Source organism: Choristoneura fumiferana, chromosome Z (assembly GCF_025370935.1).
Source record: "Choristoneura fumiferana chromosome Z, NRCan_CFum_1, whole genome shotgun sequence".
NCBI classification, from domain to species: domain Eukaryota; kingdom Metazoa; phylum Arthropoda; class Insecta; order Lepidoptera; family Tortricidae; genus Choristoneura; species Choristoneura fumiferana.
The window spans coordinates 13691180-13716404 of record NC_133472.1 but is presented as its reverse complement, the minus strand read 5'-3'; the positions used below and the strand labels follow the sequence as shown (position 1 = coordinate 13716404).

General features: G+C 38.3%; 2 protein-coding genes across 2 annotated transcripts; both read left to right on the top strand.

The window, feature by feature from the left end:
* Positions 1-8745: 8745 nt before the first annotated feature.
* Positions 8746-15344, top strand: LOC141428225 (opsin-1). The gene is made up of 9 exons (XM_074088079.1): positions 8746-8895; positions 9522-9714; positions 9791-9911; positions 11988-12105; positions 12193-12406; positions 12884-13031; positions 13125-13235; positions 13337-13503; positions 14714-15344. The coding sequence occupies exons 2-9, from the start codon at positions 9572-9574 to the stop codon at positions 14838-14840; spliced, it is 1149 nt and encodes a 382-aa protein (XP_073944180.1). The 5' UTR covers positions 8746-8895; positions 9522-9571; the 3' UTR covers positions 14841-15344.
* A 1253-nt stretch (positions 15345-16597) lies between these two features.
* DZIP1 (DAZ interacting zinc finger protein 1) lies at positions 16598-24964 on the top strand. The gene is made up of 9 exons (XM_074102669.1): positions 16598-16809; positions 17553-17620; positions 18883-19050; positions 19140-19874; positions 19946-20206; positions 21159-21601; positions 23022-23172; positions 23265-24172; positions 24487-24964. Exons 1-9 carry the CDS (start codon positions 16695-16697, stop codon positions 24857-24859), a joined length of 3222 nt encoding a protein of 1073 aa, XP_073958770.1. The 5' UTR covers positions 16598-16694; the 3' UTR covers positions 24860-24964.
* Positions 24965-25225: the final 261 nt, after the last annotated feature.

Below are 25225 nucleotides of genomic sequence, written 5' to 3'. Positions count from 1 at the left end.
ATTTTGTTGGAACTCCGGACTTTTTCTATTGGGTCTGAAATAGCTTGTGGTGTTTTCGGTGGAAAAATACACCTGCAGTTTATTTTTAATGAAAAAAGGCGGGAAAGCATAAGAAAAATATTGGAATAAAATTAAATTTTATACTAGGTATATTTTGAGAAAAAGTTTATTCTATTTCAGAATTATTCACCATTTTTGAGAAAAGCTTTATATTAGTCTCGGCTGGAATAGCAATTGCTGGCTTCGTATTTGTTAAACGGACTCGCAAGCTCGTCCGTTTAATACTCATACTCAGCCAGCAATTGCCTACTTCCAGGCCACGACAATAATCTACTATTACATATCAGAAGGTGAAGTGCATAGTTTATGGTCAGCGAAAAATTAAAAGTTAAAAAGATTGCAGGCGCACTAGCTCGACAATAATGAATCAGCGCGCCTGCAATCATTCACATTATTTTATTTTTTTTAAGTTAAAAAGGCCATGGAAATGTTGGCACAAGTCGTATGTACAGCCAAGTCTAATGGCCGGTATCAGATATTTTGTTGGAACTCCGGACTTTTTCTATTGGGTCTGAAATAGCTTTTGGTGTTTTCGGTGGAAAAATACACCTGCAGTTTATTTTTAATAAAAAAAGGCGGGAAAGCATAAGAAAAATATTGGAATAAAATTAAATTTTATAATATATTTTGAGAAAACGCTTATTCTATTTCAGAATTATTCACCATTTTTGAGAAAAGCTTTATATTAGTCTCGGCTGGAATAGCAATTGCTGGCTTCTTATTAGTTAAACGGACGAGCTTGCGTACTCATACTCAGCCAGCAATTGCCTACTTCCAGGCCACGACAATAATCTACTATTATTTCTCCAAAAAAGGTAAAAGGATAATATTTTCAGTTGGTTGGTTGGTTTTTTAGAAAATATGGCTGTCCACTGGAGGACAATTTTGCCTGTACTTTTATAAATGAAATCCAGTGACACTGACACCTACAAATGATTCTGAAAAACTCCATAAGTAAAACCATATTGCAGTCGTTAATGGTGCAAGGAAGCATCCGAATAGCAATAAGTAATATAAAAATCTAACTTATTACATATCCGACTACTAGATAAATATATACATCGAACTACTTTTATACGTAGAGATTACTTACATGCTTACCGCATACATAATAATAGGAATAAAGACCCGCCCGACCGACACCTTCCTACACTTACTGTTGCGGACAGCCATGAAACCGAAATATAAATATAGAACTTGTAAATAAATATTGTAAATAAATAGCTGTTAATATAGAATAAGTAGGCTAATTAGGTTAAGAATCATTGTAAATAGCGAATAAGTAGTTTAAGAATCTAATTGTATATTGTAAGTAGCGAAATCGATTAGTTGTAGTTTAATAAAGGCAAAAAACCCCGGTAGCGATAGTGAAAATTCCCCGGTAATTCAGTGCGTTTGTGATTTTGGTCCACCAATCACAGCGCCTGGATTATCGGGGAATTATAGCCAATCACGGGCGGGCTGTACCCCGGCCGCGGGGGTATAAAAACAGGTCCGCCCGCAGCGATAGTGCAGCTCTACGCCCGGTCCTAAGGTCCCGCTTGACACTGCGAGCCAAGTTGGGCGTGTACAAGACTTATGTCCGGTCACGCCTAACATATGCAGCCCCCGCGTGGTACGCGCTGGTGGGAGAGTGCAATAGGAAGCGACTCGATGCCCAGCAGTCGCTATCCTTGCGCAGCATCCTTGACGCCTCGTACTACGTGCGGAATACCGTCATTGCTCGGGGCCTAGGCGTAGAACCCCTGGGCCATTTCATCGGCAGCCTCACCACCAGGATGTTTGGTCGTGCGGATAGGTCGCGCTTTCGCCACTTGTGCGAGCTGGCGCCCTATCACCGCCGACCGCCGGACAACAAGGGCCTGCCGCGCGACCTCGTGCGCGCAGCGAGCCCTTGATTACCGGACCAGACATCCTCGGACCTGGACACTACCTACCTTGCCGCCGGTTGATGATCGCTCGCTGGACCTCCCCGAATGGGGTCCCATCCGGCGGGCTTGATCTCGCTGGCGGTTTAAGAAGAACACCGGACTTGACATCCTCCGAGGCCTAGCCTCGACACCAGGGACCCGACCATATTTGTGGTCGGCGCATGACGCTGCTGAGGGGGGCAACCGCCCCGAGCAGCATCCCCGCCCCCCTGCTCCGCAGGGGGTCGAGATGATACCACGATAGTTCAGTTCGACGCGGACAGCGACCCGAAGCGCTCCTCTCTCCGAAGCCTCCAGCGAACAAGCGACCAGCGACCAGCAAAGCGAACCGACCCCTGCTATTCCAACGGACCTCCGATTGCTGCCTTACCGACCGACCACCGCGATATCGAACCGGACTCCGATTTACCACCGCGAATTGACGAACGAAACAGTGCAATAAAAATACAGTCCACTATCGAAGGTGTTTTCGTTGCCCTACTCCCGTTATAACGACCGCAGAGGACTGCGAAGCACCGCGCTGTGAACCCGAGCTGTCTGTCGACAACACTTACACGTATAATTATAGTGGTCAATTTAAGCTTAACCTTTAAGACTAAGTTTGGCTTTGCCAGCCATATTCGGGCACGTAATAAGCAAGCCTAAAGGTTCGCCTTTGTCGGACACGACTTCGGAGGACATCAATAGAAATAGTTTTGAAAACCAATAACGCGCTTTATAGTAAACTTGCGTGACTAATCCATTATCCATCAGACTGGATAACATTCTTGGCCAAAGTGCAGGGTTCTAACAAGCCCAAATGGGTAGTTCTGTCTTGGAATTCCATAATAATATCTACCTTTCGACTCCTCCATTATCAGAACAGCTCGATGGTACCACTATTGTATCATGTTATTGTATTGTCATCATCAGTCAGAACTTAGCATAAATGCAATAAATGGCTGATTATACAGGCTGGCCCATTTATATCGGTCAGTATGGGAAAGTCTGAAACTATACGACATACGAAAATTTCTTCTTAGGAACCATGCCATCGATTTTAATAACAAGAAAAACTGCAATCATGCATTTAAAAAAAACCTGTACTCAGCTCGGGAATCGAACCCGGTTGTTTTGAAAAAAAAAACTTACACTATTTCTATTTAGATATCGATTGTGTACGTCTTAAGAAGTAAATGTGTCCATGAAACATTATGTAAAATGATTATAATGCATTGTTTTCACATACTTTAATTTATTTTAGTAGGTGTTCGAAGTTTTTTTTTTTCAAAACAACCGGGTTCGATTCCCGAGCTGAGTACAGGTTTTTTTTAAAATGCATGAATGCAGTTTTTCTTGTTATTAAAATCGATGTCATGGTTCCTAAGAAGAAATTTTCGTATGTCGTATAGTTTCAGACTTTCCCATACTGACCGATATAAATGGGCCACCCTGTATACTACTGCTCTATGGTTTTGACATTGTCATTGTTGCTTATGGCCTAACAATAAAAATATATTTATTCTGAAGATGGTAATATATTTGTGAACCGTACTGGTTCAACACTCAGAAGTAAGGAGTTTGAATGCAGAAACACTCAGCAGTATTGGAAAACAGCTTTATTGTTTAAAAGTTACAACAGTACAACTTAGTTAAGTAGACAAATCGCAGTACTCTGAAATTATTTTACTAGCCCTGATGCTGAAAAACGAATGTCCCGGCATACCACGATCACAAGAAACCAACACAGCTATTTTTAATTATAATATTTCATAAAAACGGCTTAGAAAATTACATATTTACATATTTCATTGGCGACGAGGATTAATTAAAATAATAAAAAAATGAACATCTCGAAACACTTGTTATGGTATTTGACAAACACAAATTTGTGCCCAAATTCCTTCGATCCTGTTATCCTGGGAGATGACAGATTAAAAGTCAATTTAACAAAACGTTCATTCTTCCAAACAGATATCGAATACCTGGGACATAAAATCAGTAAGGACGGAATACGGCCGACCAATTCCAAGATACAAGAAGCAATAACAAAAGCGACACCGCCTACTAACGCTCAAGAACTACGATCATTCCTTGGCCTCGTAAATTTTTATGAAAAATTCATACCTCACTTGCACAGCTTCTGTGCTGATCTGCATGCATTGACTGGCACCCGCCAGAAGTGGCGATGGACAGACAAAGAAAATACAGCGTTTGAAAATGCAAAAAATCTCATTAGTAAATCAAAACCACTTGTGGCTTTTGATGAGAAGCGTCCGTTGTTCTTAGCATGTGACGCTTCAGAAAAGGGGGTAGGTGCCGTATTATTTCATAAAGCAAATTGCCAAATTCAACCAATAGTATTTGCATCAAGAAAACTGAGATCAGCGGAAACTAAATATTCAGTTGTTGACCGAGAAGCTTTAGCAATATTTTTTGGCATCCAAAAGTTTGACCAATACTTACGTGGCACAAAATTCACACTAGTCAAGTAGTCACTGATCACATACCTTCTATTCACCTTTTAGGCTCGCAACGCAATTTACCGAAACTTGTTAATAATCGATTGATACGGTGGGCTTTGATCATTGGTAGCTATGACTATGACATCGTCTTCAGAAAAGGACAACTGAATTTTATGGCTGACTACCTTTCCCGGATACCCAACCCTGATGAGAGACCTTCCCGTGCAGAATTATTCCTACATAGGTACTTATACTCTTTGAACAGTACACAAAATAGTTTCTCAACTACAACAGACAGTGTCTCAGATATAGCGTTGACAGAAGAAGTAATACGGAATGCGTCAAGAAATGATCCGATTTTCAAACAAATATCGGAGAACATTAAGACAGGTTGGCGGGAACATTCTTATCTTATGCAGACATCTTAAAACCTTATGCTCGGAAACGCACCGAATTATCCAGCGAAAGTGAGATTTTGATGTGGCAAGGTCGAATAATCATACCGAATACACTCAGGAAGGCTACTTTGAAATATCTGCATACAGGGCACCCTGGAACTTGTGCAATTAAAGCACTTGCACGTTTTAACGTATGGTGGCCATCAATTGACGATGATATTGAAGAGTACATTAAATACTGTCGTAAATGTCAAGAAAACCGGCCAAACAACATTGAACTGTCTGTATTCTCCTGGTCCGTTCCTGACCCATGTAAAATATTTACATTATCCTGAAAAACTCGAAAACAAAAAGGAGATCGAGGACTGATATTAAGCATAGTGTCTTAGGACTTGCCAGTACATCACCTGAAAGAATGACCAGATCCGTCGTTGGGGGCACTTCTAGTTCGCTTAGCCTGCTAGACCCTTTGAAACCACCAAGTCGTTGGACTTATTCTAAGGATTATAAAAGTGTTTATGAACATGGCACGGTCCTACCCTAAACTTACCATCGCGAGCCTACTGCTAGTGACATGATTATCGTGTTGTTAACGTGTCACGGTGTGGTATGCAGTTTCGTCATCCTGCGTTGTCGGCCAGTAGGTACTACGGTGACAGTTACCGGTGCTCGCTATTTGGAAATGGTGAAATACTTTTTTTTTCAAAATTACGCCCAAAACGCATACCTTTAGTTCAGCAGGGCTACTACGAAACTTGAAACTCGAAGTTCGTATCGTAACGACCCTCTCACTCTCGTATTAAATAGTATAGGTAAGTGTCAGAGGGACCGCACGACACGAACTTCGAGTTTCGAGTTTCGTAGTAGCCGTGCTGTATGGTTTCAACAAGATGGTGCGACCAGTCTCATTGAAAGACCAGTCATAGCAAAGCTCCGCGAGAAATTCGGAGATAAACTAATTTCAAGAAACGCTACACACTCACTGTTGGCCTCCAAGGTCGCCGGATCTTACTGTTCCCGACTTATTTTTATGGGGATCTTGTAAACAAGAAGTCTAAAAACTAAACCCCTCAACAGGATCGTTTTTTGTCTCACTAGATGGCGCACTCTTGCGTGAGGTTTTTAAGTATGGCTTTCAAAGTCTGTTATTACGGGCGTGAAAACAAAGTTTAGATTAAAATCATATTTAATACACCTTAAAACCGTACCATAAAAATATCGAGCATGCCACATTGTTGCATAGTCCCCGTTTTGTTCGGAAAAAAGGGAGGACAAAGGTTTCCGAAAGACAAAACTGTCTCAAAAGTCAAAACACAGACATTCATTGCCCCGGAACGCATATTTGCCATAATTAATTTCAGATATTGCAAAATATTCACAAAAATATTCTAATTATAAATAAACCCGCGTAGCTCACCCAAAAACTATGAGATTTGACATTTCGGAGACCTCACGCAACACTAGCGCCTATAGCGGCGAATTCATACGCGATAGCCCTCATTCATTACACAAGTCAGTGACACAAGTAATTCAAGGCATCTCACGAGCTAAGACGATGCGTACAGCTGGGCTACTACGAAACTCGAAACTCGAAGTTCTTGTCGTGCTGTCCCTCTGACACTTACACTATTTAATACGAGAGCGTGAGGGACCGCACGACACGAACTTCGAATTTCGAGTTTCGTAGTAGCCCTGTTGGACCGGTGAGGGGTTTGCTAATAAATTTTCTACCTATAAAACTACAAAAACGCCACATGCTCAATCAGGATGGAGGCCATTTAAAATAAATAATGTTTAAGAAATGAGTAACTGAAAATATTTTTTGTTTGTTCTTTATCTATTATCGATTACATATATATAATATAATATTATAAACTATAAAACAATTTTCACTTTCATTATATATTCACGCCTCACCCTGTAGATACGTACATACAATACATGGTTACAGGTGAAGTTATACTTAGTATTAAGCGTGTTGAATGTTCTATAGTACCTAATTATGCTGCATAGTTTAATAGTTATTTATGTGGCTGGTGCATAATGAGAGGCATTAAAGTAGGTACGAGTGTGGTTTTATGAAACGAGCCGAAGGCGAGTTTCATAATAAGATCACACGAGTGTTTTAATGCCTAATTATGTATAGCCGCATACATAACTTTATCTACATGCATATCATAAGTTTTCTATAATATGTTCAGATATGGCCTGTATTTTGACTTTGACTTTGACTGAATAATAATTATTATCTACATGCATGTCATAAGTTTTCTACAATATTTACAGATATGCATTGTTAAAAAAAGTATTACCGAGACTTTAATGTAAACATTAAGATGCACTGTAGGTACTTTAATGTGAACATTAAGATGCACCCGCAGATACCAGGTTTCATAATAAAGGCCATTTGATAGTCGTTTTTGAACATATAATAGGGAAGTTATGATATGCATGTAGATAATAGTTATTTATGCAACTGTATCATAATAGGGGTCCTTAAACACGAATGTGGTTTTATCTGTAATGTATCTTCGATTGAATGACAATTCAAGGAATGTGCAGTAGATAGGTGGGAATGTAATGAATGCATCTACGAAAGAACCCTTGTCTTACCGTACAGGTACATACTTAGTTAAGTAATCCAGTTAGTGCTCGTCCTCATGCGTCTTAGTTCTTTCATAACTATATTAGAAGAGTAAAGCAATAAAATGTCAGGGAGGGATTATATTAGGTACCTACTCAGTTGTGCATTATCTACTGTTCGACGCAAATCATTTAACACTCAATGGATAACCTAACGACCTAACCAACATAAAGTTGGAAAACCCCCGACATCGTCACTTCAAAGTTCAATATCTCAAAAACGGCTGAACCGATTTTAATAAAACATGTCTAAAACTGTCGCTAGGAAACTTGCTTTCAAATAGGTCCACCTGTTTTAGAGCTATGGTGCCACAGACAGACACACAGACACACATAACGGTCAAACTTATAACACCCCTTTGCGTCGGGGGGTAAAAATTGTAATCATGGCATGAATTGAATCCTTCGTTTCCTTATCCCTAATAATTTTATAAATGCGAAAGCTCTTCACGCTTAAACCTCACTGAACCGATTTAGATGAAATTTGATACGGAGACAGTTTGAGATTCTGGGAAGGATGTAGGATAGTTAAAAAAAAGTAACTGTTTATTTCAATAAAAAAATTGCATAATTAACTTGATTAACCTTAGCTTCTAATCTTAAATTAAAAAGATTTTTTGAGTTAAGGAGTCTCTAAAATTTGTACAATGTGATCATAATTTAATAATTCTAAGATTGCTAAATACCTAAACCGCGGAAAGCTCGGACGCGACACACGTTGGAACCCTGTCGCAGGGGGCCTGCACTACTCTCATAAAGACTTATTTTTTGATAAGGCAAATGCTGAACACGACAGGGTTAAAATTTTCAGTGATAAAGGAATTCATAACAGGTCGCCAACGGAGCAGCGGATACAGCTTCGGTGTGCGGTGTTGCGATTAAACTTTGCATGATTACAGAATCTTGTTTTATCAAAAATCGCATGGTAACACACTGACCCGGTGCGGCGCGCGCGACGATACAATTTTGGCGGCAAATTTGGTTAGGTTAGATCTTCGTTTTTGTTTTAGCGTTTTCATATTTTAATGCGAATTAAATTAAAAGCACTTGGAAGCTACTTGCCTTTATTTTTATTTATTGGTCCTGTCCTGTTACAGGAAATACCGGTGTAAATAGTAATTACCAACTCAACGATGAAGCCATCCCTGTGGAAAGATGTCTCATGAATGTGTGCGTTCGCCTTAGAAAACTATATTAAATTATGAAAATCGACTTTGTGCATGACGCTTCTGATAATCCGAGGTGCGTTTATAAGGAGTGCGCGCAGCCAGCAGCAGCGAGTAGCCTCCACACTGCAGCCCAGGCCACCCTGGCACGGGTTTGGTTATTCTACACTTAAGACTGGAGTAGTTCGTGCAGCGATTTTCTTCAGTATTTTGGTGGTAGCCAACTCGTAAGGATTTTCCCTCAATTTTATAGGTAAGTTGAAAATTACTGTCGCGTCTATTTTATTTTTTTGCTTTTTTGCCATTATAATACAAGTAGAACGTGAATTTATGGAGCTGTAACCTTTTTTAGGGTTTCGGAGCCAAAATGGTAAAAACGGAACCCTTATAGTTTCGCCATGTCTGTGTGACTGTCTGTCTATCTGTCTGTCCGTCCGCGGCTTTGCTCAGGGACTATCAATGCTATATGAGTTGTATCAGGTGTACCTACCAGTCAAGGGCAAAGATATCGACACGGCCAAAGTTGCAAAAATATGTGTACACGGCCTTAATGTTTAGTGCATAAAGTCGTGTATACACATTTTTGCAACTTTGGCCGTGTCGATATCTTTGCCCTTGACTGTACAAAAAGGAAATCAATCACGGCTATGCAGGCTTTATAAGATAATGTATCTACCAATTAAGTATTTCACATTATCTTGTAAAGAAATATTACTTACCCTAACATTTTAGTCGACTCGAGTCGAGTTTATATTGGTTATTTGCCGTACATTAAAACTGAACCTTATAAGCACACGCACTGGCAGGTTTTTACCCGTAGGTATCTTTTCTAGGGCATTCTCTTACTTTCTAATCAAATGTGTACATATTTTTTTTTAGCTAAAACAATAGCGTTCTTAGGTTATTCGCTTAACGGATAGCATAATAAGATGGCGTTTGCGAGTTTGGACCCTGGGCCAGGCATCGCCGCGCTCCAGGCGTGGGGCGGGCAGGTGGCCGCCTACGGCGCCGCCAACCAGACGGTCGTCGACAAGGTGCTACCTGAAATGCTGCACATGGTCGACCCACACTGGTACGACACGATCAACCTTTTCACGGACCATCATATCACCCAATTTTTATTAACTTCATGAAATCCATGTTTTCAGGTACCAATTCCCTCCAATGAATCCATTATGGCATGGTCTGTTGGGTTTCACCATCGGCGTACTCGGCTTCATATCAATCACTGGCAATGGAATGGTTATCTACATATTTTCGTCAACTAAGGTTCGGCTTCACTTTAGAAGACCAAAAACTGCCCCTCAGGGGAAAAAACTCGTGTCGTGTATAAGCTAATTTTGGCATAGCTGTACGGAATGATGTTTTAAACCACATACAAAAAGTAATGATGAATGTGGGTGGAGCTAACGGGTTTTGGGGTGTAAAGGTTTTCGTAAATAATTAACTCGTAAACGCTGGCCCACAGCAAAAAATGTTTTTAAAGATAAGTACTAAATCTACATAAAGTTTTGCAAAAAAAAAAATCTATACATTTTTTCTCTGAGATCAATATTTCACGAGATAAAGAAAGAAGAAAATGATGGATGAGGGAAGAAGATGGTCAATAAAAAAAATATAACGAAAAATAGAACCGACTAGGAAAATTATGAAAATAATTTTCTACCAGTCTGAAGTCGGTGCCTCAGAACGAGCCAGCAGAAGTGGACCTATAATCGTCTACCTCACCGACAACTATACGAGTAGGTATATTGGACTTCAATCACTCCTGCTGGCTCATGCTGAGGCACCGACTTCAGACTGGTAGAGAAATATTTTCATGTTTTTTTGTAGTCGGTTCTATTTTTTGTTATAAATTTTTTTTTCACCCTTTTTAGTGTAAAAGATCTCAGATACAATAGTCGGGGACCAGTACCTAATGCTCGACCCTATACCTACTGCTCAGCCATCACTGTACTGTACTGATAATACGAACTCATTTTGGATTAGAATTATCAAGTTGTACAATATTAGGTCGTGCATTATGAGGGTGTCCAAATTTTTGTTCGGCCTGTTAATGGTCGACCTGTTATTGTATGTCGTTATAATCGGAATCCAATCGAATCGAATGACCATAGATTTGTGTTAGCTTGCGTTAGGTCCAATTGTGACCAAATTAAGTTATTTTCTACTAAATTTATTAACATTCGGTGTACACGAAAAACATGATCAATCGTGCGAATCGATTGCTTGCTGTCAAAAGTGTGTTCCGATTATTAGGTCGTACAAAATCAGGTTGTCCAATAGCACCTTGAACATTATCGGTACAAGGGTGATAAAGCTCGACCCGTGTTCCAAGTGACATGTGATTGAATTATCAGGTCGTACAAAATTGGTCGAGCATTGTCCAGGTCGTATAATAACTACACCCCAATAGATTAATGTCATACCTACTTATTTTTTAATACTACAAAAAGCCTCATCTTTGGGCCATTAAAAAGGTTGAATAAGAAACGTAAGTATAATTTATTATAAATGTTGGTAAACCTTTTAATGTGATTTTATTAAAATTTCTTTTAAGTACCTAAACATAAATATATTTGTTACAAATTCATTCAAATTGACAAATATTTATTCCAAATGTAGAGGCAGTACTTATACGGAATTCTTTTATAGCAAAAATTATAACCGACTACAAAAAAAAAACCATGAAAATAATTTTCAACCAGTCTGAAGTCGGTGCCTCAGCACGAGCCAGCAGGAGTGGACCCAATAATCGTCTACCTCACCTACAACTGTATTGGGCTTCAATCACTCCTGCTGGCTCGTGCTGGCTGAAGCATCGATTTCAGACTGGTAGAAAATTATTTTCATGGTTTTTTGTAGTCGGTTCTATTTTTGTTATAAAATATTTTTTTTCACGCGTTTTAGTGTAAAAGATCTAAGATAGAATAGTTTCATGTCAACTGCTCGTCACCTTTTACGAAAAATTGCTTTTTCCGACAAATGAAGAATCGTAATTAATATTTGCATTGCACGCACACATCTAAATGAACTGATTCGGTGGAGGGGCGCGTCATCTTAGCCTAGATAAGCTCTAATAAATGCCCTGAATTAACATATAGGCTACTTTAGCTTCACTCCCACCCATCAGTACTCTTAGTATGTTGTTTAAAACATCATTCCGTACAACTATGCCCAAAATTCGCTTATACACGAGTTTTTTCTCCTGATTTTTCTTCGTTGGGTAGCCTATTATTGCACTACCGCCTAACATGTATTTAAAACTTGATCAAAAATATTCATTTCGTAGGTACCTTACCTACCCTATCGGAATATTGAGTTTCACTCATAACTTGTCCACAGAGCCTGAAAACACCATCCAACTTGTTAGTCGTGAACTTAGCGTTTTCGGATTTCCTGATGATGTGCTGCATGTCCCCGGCTATGGTAGTGAACTGTTATAATGAAACGTGGGTATGGGGTAAGTCCGATTGCCTTTAGGTGCCTACATATAAAATTTTAACATGATCAATGAGTAGTGAAGTAACCTTTAGTAAATTCTGCTTAGGTCCTCTAGCATGTGAGTTGTACGCATGCGCCGGCTCGCTATTCGGCTGCGCTTCCATCTGGACTATGACCATGATCGCCTTTGACCGCTACAACGTCATCGTAAAGGGTATCGCTGCCAAACCCATGACTAACAACGGAGCACTGCTGCGAATCCTCGGCATCTGGGCTTTCTCTTTGGCCTGGACTCTTGCGCCGTTCTTTGGCTGGAACAGGCCAGTATATTTTTTTATTAGATAACTTAAGAGCTGGTTGATACGTATCAACCAGCTAATATACGTAGATATTAGTTTACAAAGACAGCGACGAAGAAGTCGGATGCATACCTATTAGAATAATATGTAATTTAATAGCATTCACATTCACGTTAGCCACCCGACAAAACTTTCAGCGATGATACATTTATTGCTTGAGCCACAATTTCAGTCGCATCTGAAATAATATTGGCATCCTAACTTTCTATGGCGGCGTTCAGGTTGAACCGGCAGTTTAAAGTGTGAACAGCAATACCCGCAGTCGGCTAACGGTAACACTGCCGGCCCGACCTAATGAAAACCAGCTCTTTAGCTCAGCTATATAGATAGGGTTGGTATCTACTATGTGGTATACTATACTAGAAACTACATGGGGTCATATCTTTTATTTTTCAACATTATTCTGCGGCAGCTCTGAATGCGCAAATATTTTTGCAGATATGTACCCGAGGGTAACATGACCGCTTGCGGAACCGACTACCTTAACAAGGATTGGGTCAGCCGCAGCTACATCCTCATCTACTCCGTCTTCGTCTACTTCATGCCGCTTCTGCTCATCATATATTCTTACTTCTTCATCGTCCAGGTTCGTAGACGACCTTGTAATGTTTGAGATAAATCGAGTACTTATATTTGTTTGTTTTAAACTACGGTGATTTAATTCACTTGATTGTTCTAGGCTGTGGCAGCTCACGAGAAGGGAATGAGGGAACAGGCTAAGAAGATGAACGTCGCGTCACTCAGGTCGTCTGAAAATGCGAACACGAGTGCCGAATGTAAACTGGCTAAGGTAACTAAGCCATAAATAGCAAGATAATTTTATGAAAGTGTACATTATGTCTATAGACATCTATTATCTATTACTATGAATATCTACGCATTACGTTTCAGGTTGCTTTGATGACTATCTCTCTGTGGTTCATGGCATGGACCCCGTACCTTGTAATCAACTATGCTGGCGTGTTCGAAAGCGCGAACATCAGTCCCCTCGCTACCATCTGGGGATCACTCTTTGCCAAAGCTAATGCTGTATACAATCCTATTGTGTACGGTATCAGGTCAGTTACTTTACTTACAGACTAGTCGAGTTAAGGTTTTATTGTTTGAGCCCAGTAAAATAAAATAAAAATTATACGCAACAAAAAATTTAACCGACTACAAAAAAACATGAAAATAATTTTCTACCAGTCTGAAGTCGGTGCCTCAGCACGAGCCAGCAGGAGTGGACCTATAGTCGTCTACCTCACCTACCTACTAAATATATAAGTATATTGGGCATCAATCACTCCTGCAGGCTCGTGCTGAGGCACCGGCTTCAGACTGGAAGAAAATTATTTTCAAGGTTTTTGTAGCCGGTTAAATATTTTGTTATATATATTTTTCACGCTTTTTAGTATAAAAGATTTAAGATACAATAGTTGCCAACTGCACGTCACTTGCTTTTTCCGATGCAGAGATGATCATTATTGAGGTGTCCTGATTCTTCACCACCCGTTCCATTTGACCATATCGACGAGCTTAAATTGCTTAGCAACTGTGTTAAAGTAATTGAAATTCAACCCGTGAAGTACTTACTATTATTGAGTAGTCGCTCCGTTGGTCAAATGTGGTCTTCATCATCAGTTCCACTTCACCAAATGATCATTTTCAAGAGCAAATGCACGAGATACATACATTAGATACGGGCCCGTCACTGGACGCGCACCGACCAGGACAATATACACGCACTTTAACTTCTGCCGAATGTCCCGAAGGGACAGATTGCGAATTAAAATATATATAAAAAAATGCACGAGTTACTTCTAAATATATCCATAGGTGTCCCTATAACATTTGAAGAGTTCCCTCGATTTCCTTAGGATCCAATCATCAGATCCTGATTTGGTGCTAACTGGACGTAATTGAAGGTATTTCTAGACGAATGAAGAAAAAAATTAAAATCGGTTCATAAATGACGGAGTTCTGAGGTAACGAACAAAAAAAATACAACCGAATAGAGAACCTCTTTTTTTAAGTCTGTTAAAAATACTATTGTCATGACATTTTCCGTTTGTATCTACTAAAAGATGTGCTTCCGTACAATAAATATCTTCTACCAATACGTGCTATATTTTATATAAACATTAACAGGTTATGGGCCCAGCACGCTTCCACTGCGCAAAAACAACTCGACTTGACGACTTGCTTAGTTAAGAAATCACCCCACCTCTGTTATCTATTGATTGGTTACTGTCACATGAAGATTAATAATCATTGATTATGTTGCAGCCACCCCAAGTACCGCGCTGAGCTCTACAAGAAGTTCCCGTCGCTGTCGTGCGAGTCGTCGCCCGAGGACACGGGCTCGGCGGCGTCGGGCGCTACCGCCGTCTCCGAAGAGAAGCCCGCGGCCTGAGCGCCGCCGCCGCCCGCTCTCGCCGACCTCACGCTGCTGCACGCGCTTCCCGTTGGACACACGATTCTGCCTAAACGAAGTTCTTTATTATTTTTATACGAAACTCTTTACATTTGTACAAAGTTATAAACTCTGGCATAGAGCGTGTGCTAGTGCAAAATATTCAGGGCAGTTTTGAGTTGTGTTTTACCAGAAGTCGTAGGTGCGATTCCTGCATATTTTGGGTTCACGCTTTAAGTCCGGAGTTGAACGTTGCACACTTTTCTTATAGGTACCAAACTTACATTTGTTTTAAATCGGCCAACGACATTCAATAAAAATACAAAAAAAAGTTAAATGCTGTAAACTGCTTGTCGCTAGGCCGCCCCTTGATCCACGAGACTGCTCCTCTTAGATACTTAGAGTTAATTATGGATAATTAATGACAACGAATGACCGCTCTGTTTCTCGGACCAATAATGAATAAAGTATCAAGATAAAAAAATATGGTTTGTGACCACGTTACTTATTGACTTTTATTTCTTTATCCTATACTTACCTACAACTTGCTTTTCGATCGTCACATAGTTTACCTACTTACACTGGAGTTATCGCTAACTCAAACAAAAGTCCTTCGAGAGCACAAGCAAGCAGCTTATTTATCATTGAACTATGGCACCGCACCAATTTCATAGGTATACCTATGTGATTTCGTACCCCAGCTCGCATTTCGGCTTAAGCGTAAAATTACCTGCATTTGAAATTAATTATGAACTTGTGGTAAGAGAAAACAACATTAGCAAACCTGTATACGTCTGGAAAACAGTACAATGATTTGAATGAGTGAACTCTCACTCTCTGAGGCCTGTAGCCAAGCGTAACACCATTGCAGCAATGAGACCGATGTGTGTAGGTATGTTATGCAAACTGAAGATGACGTCTCCCCATACTAGCACAAATATTAGTATTCTGACCACCTGATTCTGACCGAATAACAATATAAGTCTTAGTTAGATGCGACAAATCTAAATAAATCCAACATTATTCATTCAAAGCTGATTTTCCAATAGTCATAATCTTAAGTCATTCATAAACCACCGAACGAACGACCGGATAGCCAAGTGGTAGAACCCGTAGAACCTGACTATGAAGCTTGAGGAGGTCCCAGGTTTGATCCCCGGTCGGGGCAGATATTTATTAGTATGAATGATACGAATTTTTGTTCTCGCGTCTTGGATGTTTAATATGTGTTTGTCTTTATAACTATGTTTATCCATTGCCTAGTAGGTACTATAGTACAAGCTTTGCTTAGTTTGGTACTGGTCACTTGGTGTCAATTGTCTCATGATATTTATTTATTTATAAACTAACCTTTAGGAAATTTTAACAGAATCACCTTCAAAGTGTATTTTTTCTGCTACCTATGAGTTATGTAAATAAAATCAAACCATGTTCATGCATAGGAAACTTATTGGAAATTACTCAGATGCTACTGAATACTATAAAATATAACAGGCAATATACCAAACCACATTGGCCCTTTGCATTGGAAGGAGAAATGTGTGATCGTGTTGTGGAGGAATAAAATAAACAAAAATTCAACAAAAAAATATTCATCCAACTGTTATGTGCTCTAAAAAGCCTCTAAACCTCAACTTGCCTCAACGCTCCCCTTCGACCATTAATTCTTCGACACAACAAAACCACAAAGAAAAAAGTTCTTAATTAAGTTCTGTTGCTAGGCGACGCGTGCGTAAACAATGCATATCAACAAACAGTCAACCTCTAAACGTTAAGCAGTGGATTTGTTCTATAAAATTAAATATAAGCGTTAAATGAATAATGCAGTAGGTAATTAAGTGCAATTTAATCAATATGGCGTGTAAGACATCCTACGATCTCCATCACAACTTTCCGAGACTAGCGGAGGAGACTGGATTTGCATTTAATACGCACAGGCCTCGTGTCCACATCGACTGGAATAAAATTAGTGAGTATCATAATTTATTGATTACTAACATTTGATCTTTTACATGCCAAATTTAATTTTAATAATCAAAATCTTGATAAAGTTAAGCAGTGGTATAGCATGGGTATCAGCTGCCCGGGGCGGAAGAAATTTTGCCGCCCTTTGGTTTAGGTTTTAAAAAACTATAGTTTAGAAGATGTCATAATTATAACATTCATTTTAAAAACGGGATTCCCCGATTTCGTTAGAAATGGAAAATTTCGTGCTCATTCTAATCAGTCCGAATCGTAGGTGCGACAAAACTGTGAAATATATTACATATTATCTAGATTAGATATTATTCAGTATTATTTATTATTGAATTTTGCCGCACCCCCAAAATTGCCACCCGGGGCGGACCGCCCCCCGCCCCCACTACGCTACGTCACTGAAGTTAAGTTTTTATTTGTCTAACTAACTAAAATTAAAACATTAGTCTAAAAGATGTTATCCTTGTAGATGCAAAATTTTACTATGTGCCCGGCCGCTATGAAGTCAATCCTGACACATTGCACATCTATGAAAGTTCTTGATTATTGTCAACCATTGAAAAAAAAATTGCTATACTTGTACTCTGATGCACGCAACAAGTAGGTAAGCATTGCATTCTGGTCTGATGATTCATATTGTTAATATTCAGAAACATCATAGTTTTACAATGTGTCAGGATTGGTCAGGATTGACGTCTTAGCGGCCGGGCACTTATAATCTTAATATAATTTCAGGATTAATTGACATAGAAAGTTTAGCACGGGACAGGAAATTTGTACTCATCGAGCAACATGTCAACGACGTAAGAATCTGTTTAACTTACAATTAGTTAATGATTTGGAGTAGTTTGCTTGCACACTGAGAACACAGGCTTGCACACAGCATGCACGATGTGCAGTGATAAAATATCGTGGCACACGCAAAAAATACAGGCCCGGCCCAGACTTTATCTACCTACGACTACAGCGGTCCCGCGAAAACTATGCAATTTTCCGGTGTCCTATGTTCTGGATCTCACGCAATCTATTTACCAAATTTCATCTAAATTAGGGCAGTGATTTAAGAGTGGAGAAGTAACAGACATACATACAGATACAGACAGAAAGCTTAAAAACCTTAAAATATATATTTCAAGTAATTTAAGCTTTCTTCAAGTTTCTTCGAGCGGGTCAAATCTCGCAAGTTGAATTTGACCCACTTGATTGACTTGAGATTTGGCATACTATGTAAATCTGGCGACAATAGATACAATGCTCTGGTAGTGAGATCCTGGTGATCCAGCCAGGAACGTCTCTGCAGGACAGAACTCCTCAACGGTTAATGGCGTTGACTTCAAAATATGGTACGGAAATGCAGTTTGGATTACAATGCAAAGCGTGTCGGACGCGCCCGAAATAGGGTTCCGTAGCCATTACGAAAAAATTAAGTCATATTTTTCTAAGGATTTCGTATTTTGTACGGAATATTCTAAGTTTAGGTATATTTTATACCTAAGGCTTTTTACCTTAGGCTGCTATTTACTCTTAAACTACTAATAATTCTCAAGAAAACTCAGCCGTTATTGTTTTCCTTGATAGTTTGATATACTTACTAACATTCTGATTTTTTTTTCAAAATTTTCCGTCCACCGTTTTAGATTTTAGAGGGGGGTGGGGCGATTTTAATGAAAATTTGCACTATAAAGTTGAATATTTTGCAAACAAATCACTGAATCGAAAAATCGTTCTAGCAACCCCCTAATGGTTTTAAAATACCTATCCAACGATACCCAACACTACACTACTAGGTTGGATGAGAAAAAAAAAACACCCCCACTTTACGTCGACGTTATATTCGTGCAAAATTACAGCTTTCTAGTTTTGATAGTCCCTGAGCAAAGCCGCGGACGGACAGACAGACAGACATGGCGAAACTAAAAGGGTTCCGTTTTTGCCATTTTGGCTACGGAACCCTAAAAATACAGTCAGAAAAAAGATTGTATTAAAAATTATTAAAAAAAAACTTACTTTTACACTTAAGTAAGGAGAAGGATAATTGAGTTTTCGTATTATCTAACTGTTCCAGATTTTGGATTGTGTATTGGAATCCGAATTCGACGTTCGAATACTAGACGAAGGTGTAGTGAAGCTGTTCCGTCTGGCGCAGTTGGCCGTTGAGTACCAACAGTTTTGCCGCCATTATCTTGACCGTAGTGTTTTTGTTCTGCGGCAGGAAATAGATACCTTGGCACAGGTTTTACGATGTCTATTGTATTTTTTTTATAAAAATTAAGCAGCCATATAAAAAAATCACATATAAATGTAATTAACATTAATTTACAGGACCTAGCTGCAACGAAAAAAGACCTTCTTGAAAAAGAAGACGAACTAAGAAAATTGAAGAGGAAGGGAAAACACAATTACAGGCCTCTTGTGTCTTATGGTAACGATAATATAGCAACGATGATTTTAAAAACTCTGACCAATAAAAGTGACATATTCCAACCAACAGCTAATGGAGAAGTACCACAATATAACAAATGCAACTTCTGCGATAAAGTTTTTCTAAACCAACTTTACTTGAAAAGCCATATTTCTAGGCGCCACATGAACATGGTTGACGAGTTTCCGCAAAGAGACGAAAAAGATAGACAAAGTTACATTAATAACGCTGATCATGAAAATAGTAAGCTCACAGAAGAAATCAACGACCTCAAGTTAAAGATAAAAGAAATGGAGGTTTTAATTACGAATAATAATAAAGTTGTCATGGAAAGCGCAAATATTACCAAAAACAACAGTGTTGATGCTAAAAAAGAAATGAAAGACGCCGAAGTTACTACTAATAATGAAGATGTGTTTGAGAAACTCGAAGAATGGAAAAAATCTGAACAAGAAAGTCACTCTAAAGAAATAAACTTATTAAAAAATCAAATATTTGAGACTCTAAAGAGTTTTAGAGTTACCGAAAACAAACAATCTGATGAAAGCAAAAACATATTAGTTGAGCAACTAAATATGACTATAAAGGAACAAGGGGCAGAAATAATTGCATTGAAGCAAGCGCTAACTCATTCTGTAATATATATACTTTATGTTATAGGTAAGTTTTTTTTTTTGATAATGTTACGAAGTTGTTTAATTTTCAGAAATTGAAAGGTGAAGCAGAAAACAAAGAACGGAAACAAGAAATAGAAGAACAAATGATGTTTTGGACAAAACGAGATGAAACACAGTCCAAACAATATGAATTGTTGCTAGAGAAATTAAATGAGGTTGCGAAAGAAGCACGGGAGTCGCGCGCACTGGCTGAGGCAGAAAGACAAAGAGCGGGAAAACTAGAGGCTTTGTTGAAGGAAAAACCGAATGACCGGAACAGGGAGGCTCATAACTCTACAGATGCAGACGAGGTAATAAATAATCAAACATTTCTTCAATATCATGATGATATTATTTTATCATATCATATTCGTAACCTTCGGTCTTACTCAAGGATATATGTTTTCAAATTAATTTCATCATACAACTCAGTTTTTTTTAAACTACCAGCGCTTTCGGAAAGACCATCATTGCCAAGAAGAATGCGCCACAAGAAACTTGGCAGTCATTTTTTCAAAATGGTTTATCATCAAATTATCGACACTTATAAACAATCTAATTTTATTTCAAAGTCAACGTTGTGAGTATTTTCATTTCATCGACAATTCAATTCGTGGCAATTACTTTTAGTAATTTCAATTCAAATATTTTTAATTGCCCGATGATTCATTGTATAGTTGTATTATTTCACGGAAAACGTTTCGTAATTTATTGTTACTTTTTTTCTAAATATCATAAAACTTCACGTAAAATCACTTGAATATGAGTTATTTTGCAATTAACCTAACCCAGCCGAGTATGAAAAGAGTTACGACAGTGGACTTACAAGTACAATCCATGTCAAGTTCAAAATTCAAACGCAAGAGTTATGACAGTGGACCTTATGTACTATCAATGTCAAATTCAAATTAAAATGTAATTAACCCGAATTGTATCGGCTGGGTTGGGTCATAGTTCTAACCTAACCTACTGTTCTGGTAGCAGTTCTAAAATCTATCTAAAAACTTGAAAAGGTTCCACCCTAGTACACGGCTCAGTTTCCTCGACTGTAGTGTTGTCGAGAGAAGGTTCTAATAAAAGATTTAGAAAATTAAGAAAAAAAAGTACACCGGGGGCGAATGACTCATATTCATAACTCACTAGCGGGCACCAGCTAGTGAGTTATGAATATGAGTCATTTGGAAACACTGAAATAGCCGAGTAGCTAGTAATTAATCCTTCCGAGTGTAAATTCGTTAACTTCGCATTTATTTATCCTCGTAGATTTCCAGCTCACAAGAAGAGCACAATAATATGGCCAGACGGGATTTCGAAAAGAATACAAAACCGGTGGTAGACCACAATACACTAAGGAATCTTCACCGCAAAGCACAGGAATTACTCAACATGAAATCTAGCAGTTCATCTGATATATCAAGTGTAGAAAATATTCAGCACCAGCCGCCCCTAAAGACTGTAAATAAAAAATCACCTATACACAATAACACCACACAAAGACGTACCAAAAACCACCCATTGCAACCTGAAAACGGAATAATAGTTTCAAAGAAGACAAACAAAGTACCCAACGTGTCAAAATCTCTAAATAAATATGATAACAATAAGTTAGCAAACCACAAGGCAAAAAAGGCTAAGAAAGAGTCATCCAATCCATCCCCAAGTGTTGAAAATACACAAGAGCGAGGGCATGTGCTGCCACCTGGAAGGTAAGATAAAGTACTTTTAAAATATACACATACACGCAACTACGATTTTTTAATTTTATAATACCTACATACATCTATCTAATACCTTTAACCTTTTAGACGCCAACGACCTATATACGTCCATTACTTCAATGCAAAAGCAACCTTCGTTCAATTGTGATAAGGTTAAATTTTAGGCATTACAACACCATTACAATATAGAAGCCTGGCGTATGGGTGATGTCTTTTGTATTGGACGTGGCGGCGAAAAGGTTAAACGAGCATCTAATAATTGCTCCTTTAAATACCCTTATACAAGGTGTTAATTAAATAACTGAAAACCAGAAAGTAGTTTGCTCAGAATCGGGAGTAGAATCGATTACCTACACTGTTTTAAATTAGGCTGCGTTTGTGTTTTTAAATCCCTTTTTTATTGTGCTCTGTCTAAAAGTTACGATTGCAACTGGCGCTAATTAAATATTTTTATTTTAGCGATGGTGCATACTACATATTTCGATAATTTAATACTGGCTGTTTAGCCAATAAATAAATATCACGGGACAATTCACACCAATTGACCTAGTCCCAAAGTAAGCTTAGCAAAGCTTGTGTTATGGGTACTAAGCAACGGATAAATATAATTATATAGATGTAGATACATACTTAAATACATAACACCCGAGACCCGAGAAAAAACATTCGTATTTTTCATACAAATATCTGCCCCGCTACGGGAATCGAACCCGGGACCTTAAGCTTCGTAGTCAGGTTCTCTAACCACTAGGCCATCTGGTCGTCTAAATAACGGGAAATTGCTTAATTATAATGTAAATGATTTTTGTTCTTACAGAAGCTCTGAAAGTTTCAAGAAATGTGTTGATTGTAAATATTTTAATGAGGTTCAAGACCGAGATTTCGAAAAGTACATTAAAAATATATTAAACGAAGCAGACCAATAAAATTAATTTATCTTTTAATCTATCTTATATTTAATTATTTTAATTAATATACAGAATATACCCAAGAGGTAACAAGAGTATACCCAAGAGTATAACGCTCTATATACTTCCAAACAAAAGTAGTGTTAAGGCGAGGTGTTTGTTCTCTACTTAAATGATTTTGTTTTATTTGTTTCATGACAAAAATTCATATTGTATTAAAATTAGAAAAAGATAAATAAGCGTAATATTATAACAGGATGGTTTATTATTTTGTACTGATGGTTATTCTTTACATAACTTTTTTACGGTAACTTTGAAAAGTTTTGCAAGTTGATAACAGAAAAGAACCGCATATCACGATCGCGTGTCATCGTCAGTACCCGAAGAATGCTTCAAAAATACGAAGGTTTTTTAAGAGCTCACGGAGTGTACCGAGTTTTAGCCCGAGCGGAGCTCGGTCGCCCAGGTACTATAAATAATGCGTTACTCTTCATTTGCAGTCCCGTCAAGGTTGTACGTGCTAAAATTACCGAAGAAGTTAATAATCGGCTGGTACAAGCCGGTGTGGATCCTCTCAAAAGTAGATTAAACCAAAATTTATTTCAAAAACAAAAATCTCAACTACAACAGCAACAAGAAGTAAAATCAAAGGTAAACACACACTTTTAGGTACCTACCTATATGTACCGAATTAGAAGGGTAAGTAGTTTTGAAGTAGGTAATCATTTTTTTTTGTTTTTCAGAAATATCCTGCTTACGAACAAGTCAGATATACCATTATGGCGTATTTGGATTCGGATACTGTTGTTGCTAAAAGAGCAACTGGTGCTCGTCATGATAAAACAATGACAAATACATTGACCAAAGCATTTAGTCTGAATTCTATGATATCAAATATCAAAAGCAAAGCTCTATCTCTTGTAAAAACCAAAGAAATAAGAAAAACAACATCCCTAAAGTCTCCGCCAACATCGCCCATTGGCGTTAACATTCAGCGTGCGAGCCCAAAACTAGAAATTGACAAAGAAATAGATTCTAACGGAGAACGTGAAAGTTTTTCAAACGTAACACATTCAAATAAAACTATGAAGAATCGTTTGAGTAAAAATATAGAGTCATCGCTATCTCTAGTAGACAGTGACTCCAGTGAAAGTGATAAACATTTTAATATAGTAATCCCCCAAAGACCATCACGCTCTATAGACAATTTGATTAAATCGCCAGCGCGACGGCCATTATCAGCAAATGCAGACCACAGTAATACTAACATTAAATACAAGGTGAATAACGATGACATTGATAACTTGACGCGGACTCAGTCTATAACAAACGTTTCTCAATTTACTGGCCGAAGTGGCTTAGATGATGGTGTATTAACAGAACGTAAAATAGCGAGCAGTGAAGACATCCAAGCTTTAAAGGTTACAAAACCTGAAAATAGTAAAATACTAAATCTTCAACAAACTAAAAGTGTTTTGAAAAATGCGTCGTCCACATCATCATTAAACAAAAAGAAAGTTCTATTCGACATGGACGCAATTCAAATGAAATCTGTAAGTGCATCTCCATCTCAAAGCCTCACAGAGAAAAGCGACGATAAATACGAATTAGGCTTAGTCAATATCGGTGATGATGAATGGGATATATCCAGGTATGTATAACTGAGCAATAAACATTATATTATTTAAACTTAAGAAAATATGTAAACGAGTACCAAATGTGTAATTTCAGCATAAGTAAGCAAAAATGTCTAGGTAAAGTCAAGTGCAAAGATATCGACACGGCCTAAGTTACAAAAATATATTAAGTGCATAAAGTCGTATACATATTTTTGTAACTTTGGTCGTGTGGATATCTTTGCACTTGACTGTACAGCATATTATTGCTCAACCAGATACGGTTCAACGGAATGGTTGGACAATAATTATGTGTTTTTACTTCAATAAAATAGTCCTCTTATTGCAGCATTGAAAATGAACCCATCAAACATGACACAAAAATAAATGTCAGTCCAGGACAAGGTATGAAGATAGCTGAACTAAAACAGACCATAGAAGCTCAGTTGGCACGGCGCAGTGAGACTCCGTCCACCGCTGTTTTCGGAGGAGTAGACATGTTGAGAGGACCGATGACTAGAACTTCAACGATCGGCGGCAGCAACACAAGCCTTGGCAGTTCAATTCTAGATGAATTAGACAGCACCAAAACTAACAATCAGAAAACTTTGGTAAAACCAAAGAAAATAACTGAAAAAGATGACAGCGAACTGGACATTTCTGATTTTAGTATAGACGGCGTTACAAATAACTCAAATAAGAACGAAAAAGATTCCTTTTAACTTTCTCATGTGTGACTAGAATTACAAGTGCATTATTTAATATTTTATTAAAAACCGATTTGTTTTCAAATATTTAGTAGGTAAGTACCTAATCAAGTAAGAATATAGATAAGTGCTGACTTAATAAATTGAGATGTTTAAGCTATGAAAGCACCTTTTTCATTACTTAGTCGACTAATAAGATCTCATAATGAATGGTCAGATACGTTATTGGACTGATCCGATTTTGGTCCGTTTCGTTAATCGTCACTTACCTACTTTTCGACAAGGCAAGGTCGACAAGGCAATAGCCGAAAAAAAAATGCCTAAAAAGCGTGCCATGGGGGCCACAAAACGCCGACGCGATATCTATGGCACGATTTTCAG

Bases quoted from the DNA above. Each gene is read 5' to 3' on its own strand.
- LOC141428225 (XM_074088079.1), top strand. From the start codon at position 9,572: ATGGCGTTTGCGAGTTTGGACCCTGGGCCAGGCATCGCCGCGCTCCAG. The intron at 12,407-12,883 runs GCCAGTATATTT...ATATTTTTGCAG, and splicing joins CCGTTCTTTGGCTGGAACAG to ATATGTACCCGAGGGTAACA. The intron at 13,504-14,713 runs GTCAGTTACTTT...ATTATGTTGCAG, and splicing joins CCTATTGTGTACGGTATCAG to CCACCCCAAGTACCGCGCTG.
- DZIP1 (XM_074102669.1), top strand. From the start codon at position 16,695: ATGGCGTGTAAGACATCCTACGATCTCCATCACAACTTTCCGAGACTA. The intron at 19,875-19,945 runs GTAATATATATA...TTTAATTTTCAG, and splicing joins AGCAAGCGCTAACTCATTCT to AAATTGAAAGGTGAAGCAGA. The intron at 24,173-24,486 runs GTATGTATAACT...CTCTTATTGCAG, and splicing joins GATGAATGGGATATATCCAG to CATTGAAAATGAACCCATCA.